At 45.8% G+C, this 24,493-nt stretch overlaps 1 protein-coding gene across 1 annotated transcript; it reads left to right on the top strand.

Moving 5' to 3' along the window:
- The first annotated feature begins 695 nt into the window (after nucleotides 1–695).
- lsg1 (large 60S subunit nuclear export GTPase 1) lies at nucleotides 696–20,457 on the top strand. The gene is made up of 14 exons (XM_078410907.1): nucleotides 696–825; nucleotides 3,295–3,421; nucleotides 4,503–4,623; nucleotides 6,285–6,371; nucleotides 7,889–7,975; nucleotides 9,456–9,516; nucleotides 10,959–11,135; nucleotides 11,461–11,859; nucleotides 12,176–12,277; nucleotides 12,993–13,152; nucleotides 15,009–15,131; nucleotides 17,527–17,606; nucleotides 18,824–19,000; nucleotides 19,642–20,457. Exons 1-14 carry the CDS (start codon nucleotides 718–720, stop codon nucleotides 19,804–19,806), a joined length of 1,974 nt encoding a protein of 657 aa, XP_078267033.1. The 5' UTR covers nucleotides 696–717; the 3' UTR covers nucleotides 19,807–20,457.
- The last annotated feature ends 4,036 nt before the right edge of the window (nucleotides 20,458–24,493 follow it).

Genomic DNA, 24,493 nt, shown 5'->3' with positions numbered 1-24,493 from the left:
AGATAGATTCTTGATTAGTACGGGTGTCAGGGGTAATAGCTTGAAGGCAGGAGAATGGGGTCAGGAGGGAGAGATAGATCAGGCATGATTGAATGGCGGAGTGGACTGGATGGGCCGAGTGGCCTCATTCTGCTCCTATCACTTATGACTGGATTGAAGATCATTCTCTGGCCACCTGGATGTGGTGAAACACTGCCACGTACTGGCAATGGCAGCAATATGCAGGCAGTTATTTTTCACCGACGACCCAAAGCTGAACTGATGCCAGAACTAACCCTAAAACAACCCCCCCCACCCACTTCCCTGTGCCCCACCTGGAACTGCACCCATTTCTCCACACCGTCCCTTTCCACCTGTATTCCTTTCTCTGGCTTCACAATTCCCACCTCTTCTATCCTTCTGACTTTACATCTCTGCCCTTTTGTCCAACCATCTGCCCCAAAGAAACCCCTGACCTGTATCCACCCATCACTTGGGTTTGCCCTGCCCCTCCTCTCTTCCAGCTTTCTCTGCTCTCAGTCTGCAGAAGGGTCCCGACCCGAAACATCACCTATCCATGTTCTCCACAGATGCTGCCTGACCCTCTGAGTTACTCTCTGTGTATCTCCGGTGGAAAGCAGCCGCTGCCTCGGAACCTTGGTGGCGACGCTGGGTTCCGGGGGAGGGTTTGGGCGGCCGGGTCGGCGGAGCGGGCGGGAGACGGACAGACCAGGCGCCATGGGCAGGACACGCGCGGCGGCGGCGAGCGGCGGGGGACTGGGCCGGGTCCTCGCCCGGAGCCACGGCCGGGACAGGGACAGGGGCAGGGACAGGCCTGACGGATGGGTGAGCGGCCCCAGGCACCCCCCACCGCACCAGACCCTGATGCTCCCCGGGATCTACCCATCTCCTCCTCCTCCCCTCCCCTCTCTCCCCCCCCTCCCCTCTCTCCCCCCCCCTCCCCTCCCCTCTCTCCTCCCCTCTCTCCCCCCCTCCCCTCTCTCCCCCCTCCTCTCTCTCCTCCCCTCTCTCCCCCCTCCCCTCTCTCCCCCCCCTCCCCTCTCTCCCCCCCTCCCCTCTCTCCCCCCCTCCCCTCTCTCCCCCCCCCTCCCCTCTCTCCCCCCCCCCCTCTCTCCCCCCCCTCCCCTCTATCCCCCCCCCTCCCCCTCTCTCCTCCCCTCCCCTCTCTCCCCCCCCTCCCCTCTCTCTCCCCTCTCTCCCCCCCCTCCCCCCCCTCCCCTCTCCCCCCCCTCCCCTCTCCCCTCTCCCCCCCTCCTCGGGATATTCTCCCCTCGATCGGGCCCCGTCATCCACTCCATAATCTAGATTCGATTGACAGGAGTGTGTGACACAGTGTGGAAACAGGCCCTTCGACCCAACTTGCCCACACCGGCCAACAATGTTCCAGCTACACTAGTCCCACCTGCCCTCGCTTAGCCGATACCCCTCCAAACCTGTCCTATCCATAGAAACATAGAAAATAGATGCAGGAGTAGGCCATTCGGCCCTTCGAGCCTGCATCGCCAATCAATATGATCATGGCTGATCATCCAGCTCAGTAGCCTGTACCTGCCTTCTCTCCATACCCCCTGATCCCTTTAGCCACAAGGGCCACATCTAACTCCCTCTTAAATATAGTCAATGAACTGGCCTCAACTACCTTCTGTGGCAGAGAATTCCACAGATTCACCACTCTCTGTGTGAAGAAATGTTTTCTCACCTCGGTCCTAAAAGACTTCCCCCTTATCCTTAAGCTGTGACCCCTGGTTCTGGACTTCCCCAACATCGGGAACAATCTTCCCGCATCTAGCCTCTCCAACCCCTTAAGAATTTTATATGTTTCAATAAGATCTCCCCTCAGTCTTGTAAATTCCAGCGAGTATAAGCCTAGTCTATCCAGTCTTTCTTCATATAAAGTCCTGCCATCCCAGGGATCAATCTGGTGAACCTTTGTCTGTACTCCCTCTAAGGCTAGAATGTCTTTCCTACTCCCTCTAAGGCTAGAATGTCTTTCCATGTACCTGTCCAACAGTTTCTTAAACGTTGCGATAGTCCCAGCCTCAACTACCTCCTCTGGCAGCTTGATCCATACACCCACCACCCTCTGTGTGAAATAGTTACCCCTCGGATTCCTATTGAATCTTTTCACCTTCAACCTATGTCCTCTGGTCCTCGATTCCCCTACTTTGGGCAAGAGACTCTGTGCATCTACCGGATCTACTCCTCTCATGATTTTGTATACCTCTGTAACAGTGCTTTTTAAACTGGTGAATGGTTCACCCAAGGGTGAATGAAACTAGAGGGGTGCATGAAGGGTGAATGACTTAATATATATAAAATTATACACAAGGGAGAATAAGACAAAAATTGCCAAAAAAATAAGACATTTTAGTCGAGGGTGAATGAAATTTTGTGAATGAGTTTAAGAAGCACTGCTCTATAAGATCACCCCTCATCCTCCTGCGCTCCAAGGAATAGAAACCCAGCCTACTCAACCTCTGCCTATAGCTCACTCCCTCTAGTCCTGGCAACATCCTCGTAAATCTTCTCTGAACCCTTTCAAGCTTGACAATATCTTTCCTATAACATCGTGCCCAGAACTGAACACAATATTCTAAATGTGGTCTCACCAATGTCTTGTACAACTGCAACATGACCTCCCAACTTCTATACTCAATACTCTGACTGATGAAGGTCGAAGTGCCAAATGCCTTGTTGACCACATTATCTACCTGCGACTCCACCTTCAAGGAACCATGCACCTGTATTCCTAGATCCCTCTGCTCTACAACACTACCCAGAGGCCTATCATTTACTGTGTAGGTCCTGCCCTTGTTAGACGTCCCAAAATGCAACGCCTCACGCTTCTTTGTATTAAATTCCATCAACCATTCCTCCGCCTAGCTGGCCAATCGATTCAGATCCTGCTGCAATCATTCACAACCATCTTCACTATCTGCAAAACCACTAACTTTTGTATCATCAGCAAACTTGTTAATCTTGCCCTGTATGTTCTCATTCAAATCATTGATGTAGATAACAAACAGTAACGGGCCCAGCGCCGCACCCTGAGGCACACCACTAGTCACAGGCCTCCAGGCCGAGAAGCAACCTTCCACCATCGCCCTCTGCTTCCTTCCATGGAGCCAATTTGCTCTCCATTCAGCTATCTCCTTGGATCCCATGCGATCTAACGTGGATCAATGTGGAGTATTGTGTACAGTTCTGGTCTCCCCCATTACAGGGATGATGTAGAGGGGGTTTACATGATGCTGCTGGCTATTGGCTCTAACTCTGCTGTTGTGTGGCCTGCAGCTTCACACCAGCGAGCTGAACGATGGGTATAACTGGGGACGGCTCAACCTGCAGTCAGTCACAGAGCAGAGCACTCTGGATGAATTCCTTGCCACTGCAGAACTGGCAGGCACAGAGTTTGTTGCTGGTAAGAACTTCAATTTTGATATTTACAATAATACGCTACGGTTGCATAATCCCTAGCTTTGCCAGCTGGAGGCTTGAACTCAAATCCGATCATGGATTAACCTCTGTTGTTAAATGTACAATGAGAGAACAGTGCCATTCATAGTCAGCCTGAAACGACTAGATTAGATAAAAGTCTGAAGAAGGGTCTCGACCCGAAATGTCACCCATTTCAGCTCTCCAGAGATGCTACCTGTCCCGCTGAGTTACTCCAGCATTTTGTGTCTATCTTCGGTTTAAACCAGCATCTGCAGTTCCTTCTTACACAAATTAGATAAAAGAATTGGTTCACTGATGTTCTCTTGAAAAGAGATTGCAGACGAGGACTGGCCTGCAGGCAAACATGTCAAATGAGAGCAGGAATAGGTCATTGGGTCTTTTGAATCTGCTCTGCCATTCAATAAAATTATTTCACTGCCCTAGGTCCCATTTTCCAGCCCTATTCGCACATGCCTTGATTTCTTTAACATCCAAAGATCCCTCAATGCAGTTACCGATGGAATCCTCGGTAAATCCTGAGCCACTGGCATCTCCTGTACTTCACAGGACATCTGGGAATGTGGGTTGCTCCATCTTCCACAGATGCCACGAGCTGTGTGACCTGCGCAATGGCCAATTGTCCACACACTCCAACCTGTCGGTTTCACAAACTGCTCCCCTCATCTCACCTCATACTCCAGCTTCTCTCCCCTCCCTCCCGGTCTCGCCTCTGGCAGAATCGATCTCCAAACCAATCGTCAAATGATGAAGGAAATTTGCATCTATTCACGGACAGAGTTGCTATAAATATGTAATGCACAGAGAGAAAATGGTATTTTCGAACAGCAGTTGTATTAATGGAACATTTTAAGGAGAGCTGGTTTACATTTTTGTTTCTATGCACAAAAATGTAGCAAATCTGTTATATATTCCCACTGCTTATTTGTCCCAGGGTGAACCAACACTACACTGCCAATCATTTTGTTTGTTGACAATCTAACCTATAATTTCACGAGGAGCTGTGTTTTGGTGGTCATGTCCCGTTATAACTCCTTTTCCTACAGAGAAGCTTAATGTCACGATTATTTCTGCTGAAGACAGAACTGGGTTGCTAACAACAGAAGAAAGCAAAAAGATCAAGAAACTCCAGGAGGAGAACAAGCAGTTTCTTTGCATTCCCAGGAGGTGGGCAAGCATTCTATTTATTCTTCAGACAGTTGGAGATTTATAGGAATGCAACAAAAAATGTTTGGCTCGTGGAATTTCTTCCAGGACAGAAACTTCCAGTACTCTATCAATCTGTCGCTTTCTCCACAATGATCGATGATGATCCTTTTACGTTAACTGTTTGTCTTCTATTCACTAAAGTGTCACAGCCTTAGTCTGCTCCTTTCCTCTGAATATTCACATACCAAAGTACACCTGCTAGAATTTGCTGTTCTCTTTTCTCAAAGGTTCTTTTTGATATTATTTTCTTTTAGAAGATGGAACATAGAACAGTACAGCACGGGATCAGATGCTCCTTCCCACAATATCTGTGCCAGTCATGATGTTAACACCAACTCTTATATACCTGCATATAATCCATTTCCCTCCATTCCCTGCATATCCAAGTGTCCAAAAATCTTTTACATGTCACTATCATATCTGCCTTAAGTAATAAGTACATTCCAGGCACTTGCCATTCTACTGTGTTTATTCCCCCACCATTAGTGACCTAGAGCTTTGACCTTCACACCAGTATTTCAATGCTTCACATTGTTGTAAACTTGCGGTTATCAAAAACTCTTAACCGTGTTTATTCTGGCACCAAATTGTTCAATTTTTACTTTCAACTTTATTAGCTTGGTTTTCTTTGAAAAATCATTGGCTTCAATTAAAGATCTCCCAATCTTTACATCTTGGCATAGGTGACGTTTCACAGAGTGCTGGAGTAACTCAGCGGGTCAGGCAGCATCTGTGGAGCACATGGATAGGTGACGTTTCACAGAGTGCTGGAGTAACTCAGCGGGTCAGGCAGCATCTGTGGAGAACATGGATGGGTGACGTTTCACAGAGTGCTGGAGTAACTCAGCGGGTCAGGCAGCATCTCTGGAGAACATGGATAGGTGACGTTTCAGGTTGGGACCCTTATTCAGATTGATTTAATGCTTTTGGAGAGAAATAGTTGAAGAGCCCAGACCATCACACAAACCAACCTCCCTTCTATTGAATCCATTTACACCTCACGTTGTCTCGGCAAGGCCAGCAGCACAATCAAGTATCGCACCCTGGCCACTCCCTCTTCTCCCCTCTCCCATCAGGCAAAAGGCATGGAAGTGTGAAAACGCACACCTCCAGATACAGGGACAGTTTCTTCCCAGCTGTTATCAGGCAACTGAATTACCCTATCACAACCAGATCAGGCAGCATCTCAGGAGAGAATGAATGGGTGACGTTTCGTGTCGAGACCCTTCTTCAGACCCGACCCGAAACGTCACCCATTCCTTCTCTCCTGAGATGCTGCCTGACCTGCTGAGTTACTCCAGCATTTTGTGAAATAAATACCTTCGATTTGTACCAGCACCTGCAGTTATTTTCCTACACTATCGCAACCAGAGAACAGTGCTGTCTACCTCTGTGACCCTCGGACTATCCTTGAACTGGCTTTACCTTGCACTAAACGTTATTCCCTTTATTCTGTATCTGTACACTGTAAATGGCTCGATTGTAATCATGTATTGTCTTTCTGCTGACTGGATAGCACGCAACAAAAGCTTTTCACTGTACCTCGGTACACGTGGCAATGAGCTAAAGTGGAAGTTGTGGTTTTCTGCTTATCTTTGATGCTTTGGTGTTTGTCGTAGACCTCACTGGGATGAGAACACAGCGACAGAGGAACTGCAGCTGGCAGAGAGGGAATCTTTCCTGGAGTGGAGAAGACAGTTGGCTGGGTGAGTTTGCCAGCTCATGCAACCTGGAACCTGGCTGATGTGCTCACGCTCTGGTTAACTTTTTTTAAGGAGTTGAATACTGGTTTTTGTATTTAAAATGTATTTAAATATTGCAAATGAAGAGCGGTCTTGCATCCCTTCAGGCCTGCGTGTGAAGCCACCACAGAGAGTGGGAACAGCAATCACTGGAACATGTCGTGCAGTTTAATTATTTTACACCTTTGCTCTTGTGTTTGCTTTGTGAGACTTCCTACATTGACAATCATCCTGCAGTCACGGGAAGGTGCATTGAAACCTGTCACGGTTTTTATATTTCACGACTTTGTCCATAAATTTAGTTCAAACCTGAGTTCTGGACATTTTCAGCAGAAGAATCCTGGCTCCAGCTCCTGCCCTTTACAGGAGAATCCTGGCTCCAGCTCCTGCCCTTTACAGGAGAATCCTGGCTCCAGCTCCTGCCCTTTACAGATCCGTTGTGCTGACCAAATCTGGCATTGTAACTATTGAAGGAAACCTGGAAAACAATGTAAATAAACGTTAGTCACATTGCGAGTGCCACTGACGGACAATGTCTGCTTTTGCCTGAAGTCAACCCTCCTCATTCAAGCACAGAAAAGTATCGAATTACCCTTGAAAATATTATTAGTTACCACTGTGAATCTTTGAACAAAATTTCATCGGGCAGAGATTTGGGACTGCCGTTAATTCTCGCATCTACTTTCTCCATCACGTTCCATGTATGATAAATAACTTTCCCATATTTATAATATGCACACCATTTTTAAAAAAGGCGTTGAGGCAGTAAATGTCATTGCTTTTCTACGTGTAAGATTAAGAAAAATGGACAATGACTTGCCTTTTCTTTTACCAGTTTAAACTGCAGGATAAACTTTGAGTTAAGATTCTTTATCGGGATGATTTCACATTTGTAACTTTTAACTTGGAAGCAACACAGATGATTTCACCTTGACGTCAGTGGGTGTGATCACAGAAAAGGGCAGAGGCCTGTAATGCCAGATCGAGGCCATTACCACACAAACGTTTACATTTGTCAGCACAAGAAGCTTGCATCTGATGTGGGTGGACACAAAAAGCTGGAGCAACTCAGCGGGTCAACAGTGTTTTATTGTCATGTGTCCCAAATAGAACAATGAAATTCTTACATGCTGCAGCACAACAGAATATGTGAGCATAGTACACTGTAAACAATAAAATAAACAAGAGAGAATTGTTTTTTCTGTGTGTATATGTACACATACTCACAAATACACCACACACACACACACACACACACATAATAATAGTGCAGACAAACAATAATAGTGCATCTCTGGAGAAAGTCACTTCCTCATGATAACATGGAGGTTCAGTGCGTTAGGCCTTTATACCAAGGCACATTTACAGGCTGGTAGACACAAAATGCTGGCGTACCTCAGCGGGCCAGGCAGCATCTCGGGAGAGAAGGAATGGGTGACGTTTCGGGTCAAGAACATTTACAGGCTGTTTGTTTTGTCCAGGCTGGAAGAGGAAAGAAGCTTGATCCTCACGCCATTTGAAAGGAATCTGGACTTCTGGCGCCAGCTGTGGAGAGTTATTGAGCGAAGGTACAGTATGTGGGAACTTCACCCCTGCAGTTATTGAGCGAAGGTACAGTAGACAATAGGTGCAGGAGGAGGCCATTCGGCCCTTCGAGCCAGCACCGCCATTCAATGTGATCATGGCTGATCATTCTCAATCAGTACCCCGTTCCTGCCTTCTCCCCATACCCCTTGACTCCGCTATCCTTAAGAGCTCTATCTAGCTCTTTCTTGAATGCATTCAGAGAATTGGCCTCCACAGATTCCACAGATTCACAACTCTCTGACTGAAAAAGTTTTTCCTCATCTCAGTTCTAAATTGCCTACCCCTTATTCTTAAACTGTGGCCCCTTGTTCTTTGACTTCCCCCAACATTGGGAACATGTTTCCTGCCTCTAACGTGTCCAACCCCTTAATAATCTTATACGTTTCGATAAGATCTCCTCTTATCCTTCTAAATTCCAGTGTATGTGGGGCCCGGTAGCGCAGCGGTAGAGTTGCTGCTTTACAGCGAATGCAGCGCCGGAGACTCAGGTTCGATCCTGACTACGGGTGCTGCACTGTAAGGAGTTTGTACGTTCTCCCCGTGACCTGCGTGGGTTTTCTCTGAGATCTTCGGTTTCCTCCCACACTCCAAAGACGTACAGGTATGTAGGTTAATTGGCTGGGTAAAATGTAAAAAAATTGTCCCTAGTGGGTGTAGGATAGTGTTAATGTGCGGGGATCGCTGGGCGGCACGGACTTGGAGGGCCGAAAAGGCCTGTTTCCGGCTGTATATATATGAAATATGAAATGAAATATGAAACTTCACCCCTGCAGTTATTGAGCGAAGGTACAGTATGTGGGAACTTCACCCCTACACAGTGCCATACTGTGTTATTCTTTCAGTATTCGGTCCATCTACCACATCGTTTGTTTCCAGGGGCTCGGCATTCTGAGCCTGTTTTTTGTATTTAATCATTTGCCTAGATCAGATGTATTTTTATAACTCGGTTCTGAATTCTGTCAAGTGTGGGAACCATTGAAATATATTTACTGCTGGAAGAAAATAGGTTGCATCAGGTTGTTAAAGAATGATCTCAGTACAGATCTGGCATTCTTTCTTGTAAATGTACAAACACACCTGTCCAGCGTGTCAGGATTAATTTAACGTGTATAAAATGTATGGTGCACCTTCTCAACTGTACTTTCTCTGCTCTGCAACCAGTACATTAATGTATCGTGAAAAGCCTCCCTTTTATCACCTACACCATGGCACTTTCTCTGAAGTTTCTTGCTCTGGCTGGGAAAATATGGTGACATTAGGGGCAGGGATACTTGTAATGTATCGGTGAAACTGGTTTTGTGTGTATGTGTGAGCAGACATTGAGGGTCAATATGTTTCGTAATTGAATACAGCTGTATGTTTCATACGTGTCAGCTCATTTCTCCTGTGTCATTTTTACAAATACTGTAAATCTGCAGTTTTTGTCTGTTTTAACGTGTTGCGTTTATTTGGTTTGTGCAGTGACATCATTGTTCAGATCGTTGATGCCAGGAACCCGCTGCTTTTCCGCTGTGAAGATCTGGTATGTACAGATTTAGCTGTTGTCACTTTTTTTGCAAACTACATGACCTCCCTTATTCTAAAATTCAAAAATTGTTCAAATTAGATAATTGTCCTTTCTTTTGCGATGTCCCACTTTGCTGCAGCACCAACACTAACACTGTGTAGTTATAATTTTACAGTTTTAATGTTGTTGCAATGGAATAAATACGTTTCTTTCAAATGTTAAAGTCTCAGATTTGAAAGCTGCATTGTCACCCAAATTTCACTGTACCTTAATTGGTACATGTGACAATTACATTGAATCTTGAATCTAATAACATCCTTTCTGGGACCAGAATTGCCTACTGTTGTTTCCATATGCGGTCTCACCGAAGTTTCAAACAGCTGCAACATGACGTCCTGACTCTTATACTCAATGTCCCGACTGAGAAAAGGACATTTATTCTCTAAATGTTTTGGTCAAACAGCGTAGTTTGTGTAGGAAGGAACTGCAGATGCTGGAGAAGGGTCTCGACCCGAAATGTCACCCATTCCCTCTCTCCGGACATGCTGCCTGTCCCGCTGAGTTACTCCAGCTTTTTTGTCTATCTTTGGTAAACTTTGCTGCCAGTTACTTCTGTGTGTCTGTGGATCTGGTACATCATCACTCTCTCCTGGCCTGGTGCAGTTATCAACATGATCAAGTAGCTGCACTTGCAGGTCACGTTCCGTCCCACCATCTCCGCTGTTGCTCCTGTGTTTCTGCGTTGGATTCTCCTCCATCCTTGAGCATTTGCCTCACCCGACCTGTCGGTGGTCCAGCCTCGATCTACGCCTTCAGGAACAGGCATCTCCCAGCTGGAAGCCCCGTTGTGGTGCCTTCAGCTGTCAGTTGGGCTAACACATCACTGTGTAGGAAGGATCCAGGACAGATCAGTCACTCAGTGAATATGAACAGTTTGGGTAAAGAGTATTCCCTATTTTAGTGCCTGGCCATTCCATTGTGTGTGATGGCCACACAATAAAGGAGGGAGAATGTGTACAAACGAACTGCAGATGCTGGTTTACAGCGAAGATAGACACAACGTGCTGGAGTAACTCAGCGGGACAGGCAGCAGAGGGACAGATCTGAAGAAGGGTCTCGACCCGAGACATCACCCATTCCTTCTTTCCAGAGATGCTGCCTGACAAATCTGTGTATGGGACTACAGATTGAGAAGCTCTACTGTCTGTAAAATACAGCATGTTTACTTACACTGAGATAAGCAAATGGAAAATACGAGCAGCGGTGAGAATGAGACGATGGGAGAGAGGAAGTCAAGGGGGAGAACTAGTGAAGACGACTGGAAAGGTGCACAAATATTCACAAGTCGTCCATGGGCACCAGAGTGAAGCTTCTGGTCTTTGAATGCATTGGTCAGAATGTCCTCTGAATGTTGCTGCTCTTGCATTTTTATTGAAGCTTGTGTTATTTTGTGTCAGGAGCGGTACGTAAAGGAGGTGCGGTCGAACAAGGTCAACATGATGCTGCTGAACAAAGCTGATCTGCTGAGCCGTGCACAGAGGAGGGTCTGGGCCAACTACTTTGCCGGGGAAGGTGTGCGGGTGGTGTTCTGGTCAGCCACAGTGGAAGGGGAGCGACTCGACGCTGAGGCAAAGGTATGTAGTTGATGCTATGTGTTGTAGAGGTTGTTGGAGCTTGGGCAGAAGGAAGATCAGTCATAACAGCAGCTACCTCCCATCCATCTGTTAAATCATGCCTCTACTACAGCAGGTATCTCTCCTCCATCTGTTAAATCATGCCTCTATTACAGCAGCTATCTCCCATCCATCTGTTAAATCATGCCTCTATGACAGCAGGTATCCCCATCCATCTATGAAATCATGCCTCTATTACTGTACCCCTTATATTCTCTCCACCCTCCCCCCTCCTGTGGCAAGCAGCTTCTGTGTTGTAAATGCTTTTTAATTTGTTAACAAATAGGGAGAAGAGCAAAGCAGAGAGAGAAGTGATGAGAGTGCAGGTGAAAGTGATGCTGATGCAGCGCAGGAGGATGTGAGCCACACAGATGAAGGTGAGAGCAGTCAGTATGAAGACTGCGAATGTGATGAGCTCTGGGAGACTTGTTCTGAAGATGAGAAGGAGAGCATAACGCAGTGTGCCGCCGCTGCTGCTGCTGGCCTGCACGGAGCTGAGATAAGGTTGCCCTCTCGTGTGGACAATGACAGGACTGCTCCTGCTTCCAACTCCAATCCAACACCGTTTCCAAAGCAAAGTGTGAAGAACTCGAGCCGCCTCTTGCAGCGAAATGAACTTCTGGAGATTTTTAAAACTTCACACAAAGGAAAGCGTGTGAAAGATATGGAAATCACTGTTGGCTTAGTAAGTGAATCGTTTCTGTTTTATTCCCACGTGGGTTTACGTTCTTGCAAGAAAAGCATCGGTCAGATAAATCGCCGACTTCATGCCAAAGCTGTTTCTTGTTTCGGTTCCCTTCAAAACATTTTTATTTCTAGTATTTCCAAATGTTGCATTTGTGCATCATACTCGGTTGATGCACGGTTGGGGTAAGGAGCAAATCCCATCCACCGTGGTAGTTGGACATCTAAATGTTTCCTGTGTACGATGTTTGCCGACTGAGTGGATTTGAGGAGCTATGTGGTGTCTGTGCAGATACTCATTATGTTTTGTTTCATAGGTGGGCTATCCTAATGTGGGGAAGAGTTCCACTATAAATACCATCTTCCAAAATAAGAAAGTTTCTGTATCTGCAACTCCAGGTCACACAAAACATTTCCAGGTAATGCCCCTTGGTCTTGGATTTTAATAACTTCAAGCAATGAAGGGTGGAAGTCGAATGTTTACTGGGCTTGTTTGTGGGGAACCAAGCATTTCTGGATCAATTGCTAGGTGGTTGATGTTGTGTTTAATTTTATTGGTGCAACCTGACTTTCAGCAGATGCTTCATGTTGTCAGAGTTGCTGCTGTTTGTGCTTGAAAGTGGGAACTGTGAAACATGAACTTACCAACAAGGAGCTGAATCATCTTGATGCATTTAAAAGATTTGTAGCCATCTCAGAGGTTGCTTTACATTCAGTCCAGCCAGCCTACATTAGATTCCCTGGAGAAGGGCAAAGTTTTGACTTTAGGTTATGCATCAAGTTTCTCATTTGTTGCTGCTTCCCAGAATGTTCCAGTTAACATATTTCATATCCTGGGAATGCAGATGTGTAGTGTATGCTTCAGTTTAGTTTATTGTCACGTGTACCGCAGCGTGAAAAGCTTTTGTTGCGTGCTACCAAGTCAGTGGAAAGCCAATACACGATTACAATCGAGCCGTCCAGTGTATGGATACAGATATTTCAATGTCATTAACATTGAGCAGGTGTTGCTTTAGATAGTTGGGGAAATTGAAGGTAACCTTTGAAGGGAGCAGCCAAATGGCCTCCTCCTGCACCTGTTTTCTATGTATATATGGAGCAGCTAATGTCTAACACGGAACGTTTGTCCCACAGACGTTGTACGTGGAGACTGATTTGTGCCTCTGCGACTGTCCGGGCCTGGTCATGCCATCCTTTGTGTCCACCAAGGCAGAGATGGTGTGCTGTGGGATTCTACCTGTGGATCAGATGAGGGACCACGTTCCACCTGTCTCTCTGATATCCTTTTCACAATGTCACGTATCTAAAGGCAGTACATTCACTTCACGTCAATGTGTTAACTCCAAAAGAATTTGTGCTTTGAGAAGCTCAATCCCTTTTGCAACGCACACGACGGAGAATCTTCACAAGGGAAATAATTATTTTTGATATTTATTTTTAATCAAAAACACATCTCATGGAAGGCCTTTGTTCTTCTGACCCGTGGCTAGTAAAAGAATGTGCTTGAACGATGTTTAATTTCTGCTAAACTGTCAGTAAGTTGAGATGTACATTGCTACTGTTATGTTCCAATCCACGTGTTTCACCCCCAAAAAAAGTCTGCTCCTTTCAATGTTATTTTAAAGTATTCCTGTGTTAGTTCTTGTGCTACCCAATTTCAACATGAAGTGGACTTGACGGCACACTCCATGCATGTGGGTTTGCAGTTGGCGTCAGGGTGGGAGCGTATATTTTACCTGTGCAACTGAAACTGAGGCGATCCCTTTTGATGTAAATGTGTGGATTTCCGCACGGATCAGAGGAATACCTCAGCGAGGCCCAGGAAGCTTTCTACATCTGGATCTTTACTGGGATTTATGCACTGCAGGGAAAATGCCAACCTTCCTCACACCTTCCATTATTTGAGGAAAAGGCTACCACCATTCTGAGAGGTGGTTGGATCTTTTATATTAAACCTATGTTGCTCTGTTCACTTTTCTAATGAAAGAAATTGTGTTGAAAGACTTGAAACCAATGACAGCGTATTTGTAGTTACATGGAGTACAGCATAGTTTGGAGCATGGAGTTTACAACAGTACAGCACAGGAAGAGGCAAATATTTCCAGCCCACAACATGATGCCATCTCATCCGCCTGCACGTGATCCATATCCATCCATGCCCTGCATATCCACGTGTCCATCTCATGTGCCCGCACGTGATCCATATCCATCCATGCCCTGCATATCCATGTGCCCATCTAAAACCTGCACGTGATCCATATCCATCCATGCCCTGTATATCCACGTGTCCATCTCATGTGCCTGCATGTGATCCATATCCATCCATGCCCTGCATTACCATGTGCCCATCTAAAACCTGCACGTGATCCATATCCATCCATGCCCTGCATATCCATGTGCCCATCTAAAACCTGCACGTGATCCATATCCATCCATGCCTTGCATATCCATGTGCCCATCTAAAAGCCTCTTGACCTAACTCTGGTATCTGGCTCCACCTCCACCCCTGGCAGCGCGTTCCTGGCCCCACCATGCCCTCTAGTGTTGGAAGCTTCCACGCTGAGAAAACTTCCAGGATTGCCAAGGATTTGTGGAGGATTGTAGCACCAAAAATACCGATGAAATATATTCATGATTCAAGCACAGCATGGGGGGGGCAGGGCAGGGCAGGGCACGGTGTCACAGCGCTAGAGGCCCTGCCGTACAGCACAAGAGATCCAGTTCCCATCCTGACTGGGTGCTTGTCTGTACGGAGTGGATCGGTGATCGCTGGTCAGCATGGACTCAGTGGGCCAAAGGGCCTGTTTCCAGGCTGTATCTCTAAACTAAAGTAAACAAAATATTAATTTATTTTTGGTCAGGAGGTGAATTAGTGTGAGTGGCTGAATTATGTGTCATTGTAAGTTTAGTGCAGTGTGTAACATGGCGGGCCTATCATCAATGTGACCCAGAACAAGGGAGATGGGGGTCTTCATGGACCTATTCTTCCTGTCAACAACAGAATCCTGGATTATGCCATCCCCTTCTGTATTTGTTTTAATCTTTGTAGTTTCTATGTTGTCGGGCTATTGACTGCATTAGTCATTTCTGTGTTACGTTTATCAATGTCTTGTTCTTGCACACTTGCATGCATTCCTTGACTGGGCTAAGTCTGCCAGCATATTCCCAGGCACGTTCTGGAAGCCACGTATGGAATTAATATCATCAGACCGAGAGAGGATGAAGATCCAGATAGGCATCCTACTTGTGAGGAGTTCTTAACTGCCTATGGATGTGAGTGTGCGATAACTCATTTATTACTGTGTGTGTAGACACGAGGAACTGCGGATGCTGGCATACAAAGTACACATAGTGCTGGAGTAACTCAGCGGGTCAGGCAGCATCTCTGGAGAACATGGATAGGTGACGTTTCATAGAGTGCTGGAGTAACTCAGCAGGTCAGGCAGCATCTCTGGAGAACATTGATAGGTGACGTTTCACAGAGTGCTGAAATAACTCAGCGGGTCAGGCAGCATCTCTGGAGAGCAGGAATAGGTAACATTTTTGGACGGGACCCTTCCCAGCCTGAAGAAAGGTCCTGACTCAAAACATCACCTATCCATGTTCTCCAGAAATGCTGCCTGACCCGCTGAGTTACTCCAGCACTCTGTGAAACGTCACCTATCCATGTTCTCCAGAGATGCCTGACCTGCTGAGTTACTCCAACACTCTGTGAAACGTCACCTATCCATGTTCTCCACAGGTGCTGCCTGACCCGCTGAGTTACTCCAGCATTTGTTGTTTTATTACTGTGTATATTGCATTAACATTGGACAACATTTGTTTTTAAAGTCATCAGCTTCATAATGAATAGTTCCACAGTAATGAAGCTGTAATTATTAATGTAGTCTTGTGGAATTTGAAGTCCCTGCTTTCACTTGACAAATCAACTTTTGATTGTCGGCACGGTGGCGCAGCGGTAGAGTTGCCGCCTTACAGCGAATGCAGCGCCGGAGACCCAGGTTCGATCCCGACTACGGGTGCTTTCTGTACGGAGTTTGTACGTTCTCCCCGTGACCTCCGTGGGTTTTCTCCGAGATCTTCGGTTTCCTCCCACACTCCAAAGACGTACAGGTATGTAGGTTAATTGGCTGGGTAAATGTAAAAAATTGTCCCTAGTGGGTGTAGGATAGTGTTAGTGTGTGGGCCGAAAGGGCCTGTTTCCGCGCTGTATCTCTAAACTAAACGAAACTTGTAATTATGTGCTCATGTCTTTCTGCACCATTGTGTGACCTTCACCAAAAGGCTGTTCCTTAAGACTTGCTTTTCCAATCAGGAGAGATGCAGAAGTGGGCCTAACCTTATTGTTTCTTTGTCCCGTCACATTTCCTTTCCTTTTTGAGGAAGACTTTTCCTTGTCCCAACCTTCCTCTTGTTTGGAACAAGGCACTGATTGAACAAGGCTGGATTATCAGCGAGCTCCATGTATATTGTGTGCACTGGTGTGTGGTGATCATGAGGGGAATTCAAGTTGTAGGAAGATCAGAATCACCCTCGGAACAAAATTGGGCTTTCTACCATTTTTGTGTCTTATTGAAAGAACCTCAGCTGTGTCTGTCACAGGAGTGATAACCTGATACTTGACATGAACCTGTTTAAGGGTCTCGACCAGAAACGCCACCCATTCCTTCTCTCCACAGATGCTGCCAGTCCGGCATTTTGTGCCTAACCTGTTTATCTTGTTCCTCTATTAGTTGGTCTTGGTGCTACCTCATTTTAAGACCTAATGTTAAGTTCTGACAAAAAAGCTTGTTGTTCAAAATAACAATGTTGTTCTTATTTTATATGTAGCATCTTTGCTTTGCAGTAAGATTGAATACACTAATATTGTTACATTTTGTTAATGACCTGTTGCCCACCATATTCGGACAATGGAGTCAACTGACCTTTGGATTGTGGGTTTATAAACTTCATGTTTCTTGTTCTTGTCCTTGTTCTTCTGAAAGGAAAAGTATATGTTTACCCCAGACTTTGCTCGAATGCGGATTGTTGAAATGTGTTGAAAATGTCTGAATAAAATTGAACTTGGCCCTTGAAGTTGTTTAAAGAGATGCATGTGCTAGACCATGTTCATATTTAGTATTTGATGTTATTTAAAGAGATGCATGTTCCAAACCATGTTCATATTTAGTATTTGATCGCAGCTTAATGAAAATAGCATTAAATGGTTTGTTTTGAATCCCTTGAACTGAGAAGGAAAATAACTGCAGATGCTGGTACAAATCGAAGGTATCACAAAATGCTGGAGTAACTCAGCAGGTCAGGCAGCATCTCTGGAGAGAAGGAATGGGTGACGTTTCGGGTCAAGACCTGTTTATCTTGTTACTCTCTTAGTTGGTCTTGGTGCTACCTCATTTTAAGACCTAATGTTAAGTTCTGACAAAAAAGTCTGTTGTGTCTGAAGAAGGGTCTCGAGCCGAAACATCACCCATTCCTTCTCTCCTAGATGCTGCCTGACCTGCTGAGTTACTCCAGCATTTTGTGATACCTAGAACTGAGAAGTTCTGCAGACAGTTATTGATTGTGTAACACATTGGTGTTCCGCAGATGGTTATTGATTGTCTAACATATTGTGTAACACATTGGTGTTCCACAGATGGTTATTGTGTAACGCTTTGCTATTCCACAGATATGAGAGGTTTCATGACTGCCCATGGGCAGCCAGATCAGCCAAGAGCGGCCAGGTACATTCTGAAGGATTATGTGACGGTGAGTAAACTAACTGCGGTTTAATGGTTTGTCTTGGTGAAGAGTGCCTTCCCTCTGCCTCTTCCTGCCAGAGCTATAGAATACAATTCAGAGAGATACCAGTGGACTGATGTAATTGTGTTATAGTGGACTTCAGAAGGGAAAAAAATATAGATTTATCTAAGAGAGACAGAGAACTGGAGATACTGGAATCATGTAGAAAACACAAAGTGCTGGAGGAACTCAGTTAGTCAGGCAGCATCTGTGAAAACATAGAAACGTAGAAAATATGTTTGGCCCTTCAGGCCAGCACCACCATTCATTGTGATCATGGCCGATCATCCACAATCAGTTATCTGTGCCTGCCTTCTCCCCATATCCCTTGATTCCACTATCCCCTAGAGCTCTGTCTAACTCTCTTTTAAATTCATCCAGTGAATTGACCTCTACTGCCTTCAGTGGCAGAGAATTCCACAAATTCACAACTCTGGGTGAAAAAGTTTTTTCTCATCTCAGTTTTAAATGTCTTCCTCTATTCTTAGACTGTGGCCCCTGGTTCTGGACTCACCCAACATCGGAAACATTTTTCCTGCATCTAGCTTGTCCAGTCCTTTTGTAATTTTATACGTTTCTATAAGATCCCCTCTCATCCTAAATTCCAGTGACTACAAGCCCAGACTTTTCAATCTTTCCTCATATGACAGTTCCGCCATCCCGGGGAATAACCTGGAGAACCTACGCTGCACTGCCTCAATAGCAAGGATGTCCTTCCTCAAATTAGAAGACCAAAACTGCACACAATACTCCAGATGTGGTCTCACCAGGGCCCTATACAACTGCAGAAGGACCTCTTTACTCCTATACTCAAATCCTCTCGTTATGAAGGCCAACATGCCATTCGTTTTCTTCACTGCCTGCTGTACCTGCACGCTTACTTTAGCTTAAACTGCAGATGCTGGTTTAAGTCGAAGGTAGACATAAAATACTGGAGTAACTCAGCAGGACAGGCAGCATCTCTGGAGAGAAGGAATGGGTGACGTTTTGGGTCGAGATCCTTCTTCAGACTGATGTCAGGGGATTTTGTCCCACCCCATCCCCTGACCATCAGCCTGAAGAAGGGCCTCGACCCGAAACGTCACCCATTCCTTCTCTCCAGAGATGCTGCCTGAGCCGCTGAGTTACTCCAGCATTGTGTGATTACTGGATATGAAGTCTTGTGTTTCCCTGTGTAACTGCAGGGGAAGTTGTTGTACTGCCAGCCTCCCCCTGGTGTGGACGCTACTGGTTTCCAACAGCACCACGCTAAGTGTGAAGAGCAGGTGGTTACCTGTGACAGAACCAGCACAAAGCTCAAAGGGAAGCAAAATCAAGTGAAAAGAATTGAAAATGAGGTGGACAAACACTTCTTTCACCAGGTAAGGCGCAGCAGGCAGGGGAGGATATTTATGAATGGGTTGTATATGGCATGGGACTCGTGTGGATAACACAAGACATTGCAAAGCTGGGGTTAATCAATAAGATGCATGTCGTGTCTATTTTTAGTCCGTTTTTTCATTAACTCTGCTTTTTAATAAATCCACAAATGGAAGCTATACTAACCTGAGAATACAATTGGATATTAACATGGTTATATTCTAGTAGAAACATAGTCACGCAGCATGGACACAGGCCCTTCGGCCCAGCTTGCCCATGCCCACCCAGGGCCATCTACACTAGTCCCGCTGCCTGTATTTGGCCCATATCCCACTAAAGCTGTCCTATCCATGGACCTGTCCAAATGTCTTTTAAATGTCGTTGACGTACTTGCCTCCACTGCCTCCTCTGTCCCAAGTACCTACCGCCCTCTGTGTGAAAATGTTCTCTAGTTTTGAACCCAAGGCTCTCAAAGGACTTTGGTTGTCCTTTGTCTTTCTCTCTCCTACTAGAACCCTCTGAAGATATGATTTTTAAAACACATTTTCAGGATGTGGGAACGGGATCCTTAAACACAAACAGTCTTGTTATATCTTTCCGCATTCTTGTGTGGCGTGACCTCTGCACATGCTGCTTGTTACAGGAGAACGTGCGCGCTTTGACAAAAGGTGCTCAAGCTGCAATGGGAGTCAGGCTCGGCACCGAAGCAACGCCGGCTGGTGGAGGGGAGGGGAAACCCTGGAAAAAGCACGGCAACAGGAACAAGAAGGAGAAAACCCGCAGAATCTGCAAGCACCTGGACGAGTAGAAGTGATCTCAGCTATGACTGGCCATCAATCCCATCAATGAATGGCCATGGCCCATCAATGAATGGCCATGTTCCATCAATGAATGGCCATCAATCCCATCATTGAATGGCCATGTTCCATCAATGAATGGCCACCGATCCCATCATTGAATGGCCATGTTCCATCAATGAATGACCATCAATCCATCATTGAATGGCCATCAATCCCATCATTGAATGGCCATGTTCCATCAATGAATGGCCATGTCTCGTCAATGAATGACCATGTCTCATCAATGAATGACCACGTCTCATCAATGAATGACCATGTCTCATCAATAAATGACCATGTCTCATCAATGAATGACCATGTTCCATCAATGAATGGCCATGTCCCATCAACATCAATGAATGACCATGTTCCATCAATGAATGGCCATGTCCCATCAACACCATCAATGACTGGGTCTGCTCTTGCTTGTCTTGAGCATACTGACGCCAATAAATGGTGGGATAAGCAACTCGTCAGATAGAAGCGTTATGACCAATGCATTGTGCATAAAACACGAGGCACCAAATTCAAAGTAACAGCTTAATTTGAAATTTACAGCCATCTTGACTACAAAAATTATAATTGTTTTTCTAAAGATGTGAATTTAATATTAAAAGAATACAACATAAATAATATGCACTAATTGTCCTTGATTTCCAGATGGAGACAGTAAGAATGTTTTGACCTGTTACAGATCATATGAAATTCTATGTTTTGTTTTCCCAAGAAGGGCTGTATATTTTTTCTCCTGGAACCAGAGATGGCTCCAGACATCTCTGTACTTTGGGGGACCATTTGAGGTAGAGTTCCACCCAGCTCTGTGCCCGCATTGGCACCCACTGTGCCAGAGTCGTGGACCAGTGTGCTCAACTAAACATCAGATTTCAGCCATGTTCATTTGTTCACCCCCACTCAATGGTCAAACATTTCCTGTTTTAGTCTGAAGGAAAGCTTGGACGTGGCACAACATTGATTCAGAAAGAGGGAGGGACAGACCTGGATTGTCTTCCAAGGAACCTTCTGATTGCTCACCATGTGTCCTACAGTCATGAAGATATTTCCAATGCCAACATTCTCGATTGCCACCAGCTTTGCTTCCTACCTTTACGGAGACATGCTCACTCTTATCATTGCACTTGTAAACGCCTACCACTTACTGGATGTTGTATCACACTTTGGCAGCTGTTCCCAATACACTCTCACCAAGCCCGGTCCCGTACTTGCCCACTCCAACACTTCACTCCAGCCACCAAGCCTGGTCCTGTACTCACCCACTCCAACACTCTTCACTTTGTCTGTCCCGCTGAGTTACTCCAGCATTTTTTTTGTCTACTTTCGATTTAAACCAGCATCTGCAGTTTCTTTTCCAATTATGGTCACGTTAACCACATTAATATTAATTAATTCTGAATGCTATTTCAGCAGCAACCAGCATGCTATCCTAACCTTGACCTATCGTAACCTTAACGTAGCTCCAAACGTTTCACTCAGTCTTCGGCCCCATTCACTACAGTGAGCACCTCTTTGACTTTGTCTACGCTGAGCTGAAACCAATCGAGAATCTCTTTAACTAGCAGGGCTGATGGTAATGCTGATGACTCCTGCTCCTCAGAAGCAACATTTTAAAGTAGTCCTCCCTCATCTCTGGCCTTTGTCCACTCGTCTGCCAACCAACCCCCCTCCCCGTCACTCATATCCACCTATCACTTGCCTGGCTTTGTCCCGTCCTCTCCTCTCTTCCAGCTTTCTTTTCCACACTTACTCCATCAGTCTGAAGAAGGTCCCAACCCGAAACATCACCTATCCATGTTCTCCACAGATGCTGCCTGACCCGCTGAGTTACTCCAGCACTCTGTGAAACGTCACCTATCCACGTTCTCCACAGATGCTGCCTGACCCGCTGAGTTACTCCAGCACTCTGTGAAACGTCACCTATCCATGTTCTCCACAGATGCTGCCTGACCCGCTGAGTTACTCCAGCACTCTGTGAAACATCACCTATCCATGTTCTCCACAGATGCTGCCTGACCCGCTGAGTTACTCCAGCACTCTGTGAAACGTCACCTATCCATGTTCTCCACAGATGCTGCCTGACCTACTGAGTTACTCCAGCATTTGTTGTTTTATTACTGTGTATATTGCATTAACATTGGACAACATTTGTTTTTAAAGTCATCAGCTTCATAATGAATAGTTCCACAGTAATGAAGCTGTAATTATTAATATAGTCTTATGGAATTTGAAGTACCTGCTTTCACTTGACAAATCAACCTTTCATTGTCGGCATGGTGCCACAGCGGTAGAGTTGCCGCCTTACAGCGAATGCAGCGCCGGAGACCCGGGTTCCATCCCGACTACGGGTGCTGTCTGTACGGAGTTTGTACGTTCTCCCCGTGACCTCCGTGGGTTTTCTCCCACACTCCAAAGACGCGCAGGTGTGTAGGTTTGTCCATGTTCTACACAGATGCTGCCTGAGCCGCTGAGTTACTCCAGCACTCTGTGTTTCACTGTAGTTCACATGGAGGTGTGGAGTGGGGCCTCGGCTGCGGTGAAGCCTGGTAACGATGCCTCGCTGGTCGACCCGCAGTCAATGGGAGCGTGGAGGACCACCGTGGGGGGGGGGTGGGGAGGGGATGAAGAATGGAGGACCGGGGGGGGGGGGGGGCTGGAGGAGGAGGATGGGAAACAAAGGACAGCGAGGATCCAATGTTGGGGGAGTGGGGGGCTCTGTAACTGGTCAGCGCCGGAGGTTTGTATACGTTGTGTATGCAAGCAAAGAATCTCGCTGCGCCTGGTCACATGTAACAAAGTATTCCTATTGCTTTGTCAGCCGGCATCTGCTGTTCCCAGTGCGCCCTGTGAAGAGCCCTCACTCTCCTGCATGAACCAGTTTGGCAGGATCTGCATCCGCCACACTGCACAGCAGCCGACACACCTGTCTGTTCTGGACACATGCACCAGACACACACAGCCAACAGTCCTTTCAGGTGAGGCAGACGTTCACTTGCACCTCCTCCAACCTCATCTACTGTTTCCATTGTTCAACATGTGAACTCTTATACATCGGCGAGATCAAACGTAGACTGGGCGATCACCTTCGCTCAGTCTGCCTGAACCTACCTGATCTCCAGATTGCTAAACACTTTAATTCTCCTTCCCATTCCCAAACAGACCTTTCTGTCCTCGGTCTCCTCCATTGGCAGAGTGAGGCTAAACATAATTTGGAGGAACATATTTCACTTGGGCAGCTTACAACTCAGTGGTATGAATATTGATTTCACTTCTTGCGTTTGAGGCAGCAGAAATTATGTAACCCCCTCCAGGCGCTGTAGCCCTGGTAGTGATTTCTCTCACTTCAGGTAGTCCCGGCATTCCCTCTCTCTCTACCCCTCTCCCACCCAAGTCACACCAGCTTCTCGTTCTCACCCAACAAACAGCTAACAATGGCCTGTTTCCTTTATCATCGTTACTTTTTTGCATATCTTTCATTGTTCTTTATCTCTCTACATCATCGTCTATATCTCTCATTTCCCTTAACCAGTCTGAAGAAGGGTCTCGACCCGAAACGTCACCCATTCCTTCTCTCCAGAGATGCTGCCTGTCCTGCTGAGTTACTTCAGCTTTTTGTGTCTACCTTACATTTTATCTGTTTGCTTTGTGATTACCTTCTCCCAGCTAACAAGGTTTAAAGGTCAATTTCTTGTCACAAATACCAATTAAGGTATAGTGAAATTTGAGTTACCATACAGCCATACTTAGTGATAAGCAACAAGACACACAACCGCATAAACGTTAACATAAACATCCATCACAGCGGATTCCACGTTCCTCACAGTGATGGAAGGTAATAAAGTTCAACTTCTTCCTCTTGTTCTACAAAGATTTATTCTACATTTTCCTTGATCTCCATTCCCATCGTCCTATTTTCACAATTTACACTTCCATATTTACGTATCAACCTCTCCCTTGACATGAGCCTGAAGAAGGGTCTCAACCTGAAACGCCACCCATTCCTTCTCTCCAGAGATGCTGCATGGTTTTGTGTCTATCTTCTGGATACAGCTCCATTAGTGTGTGGAGTCGGGCTGTCACGGTGCAAGTGGATGTCTACCACTGTATCTTTCCACAATCGCATTGCTACTTTGGCCAGTCTTGTAATGTTTATACATATATTTACCGCACGCATAATATGTAATTTATATCTTTGTAAAAAGGCAGAGGAATTTGTTACCAAATCCATCAACTGCTGGATGTCACTGAAGCCTGAAGTTGCTATTTATTTCCAAAGGCATTGGTTTTGTTAGATTGATTGTAGTTGTCATAAGAAATGTAGTTTGTTGCTGTATAACACATGACTGTAAATCTCTGCTGCATTCACAATTAGGATGGAAATTTTCAAGCCATTTGGCCCTTCGAGCCAGCACCGCCATTCACTGTGATCATGGCTGATTATCCACAATCAGTACCCCGTGCCTGCCTTCTCCCCATATCCCTTGATTCCACTAGCCCCTAGAGCTCTATCTAACTCTCTTTTACATTCATCCAGTGAATCTCTGGGTGAAAAATTCATCTCTGGGTGAAAAAGTTTTTCTCATCTCAGTTTTAAATGGCCTCCCCTTTATTCTTAGGACTGTGGCCCCTGGTTTTTAGATTTTA

This window comes from Rhinoraja longicauda, chromosome 13, assembly GCF_053455715.1.
Source record: "Rhinoraja longicauda isolate Sanriku21f chromosome 13, sRhiLon1.1, whole genome shotgun sequence".
Lineage (NCBI taxonomy): Eukaryota > Metazoa > Chordata > Chondrichthyes > Rajiformes > Arhynchobatidae > Rhinoraja > Rhinoraja longicauda.
This window is presented reverse-complemented; position numbering and strand designations above follow the sequence as displayed.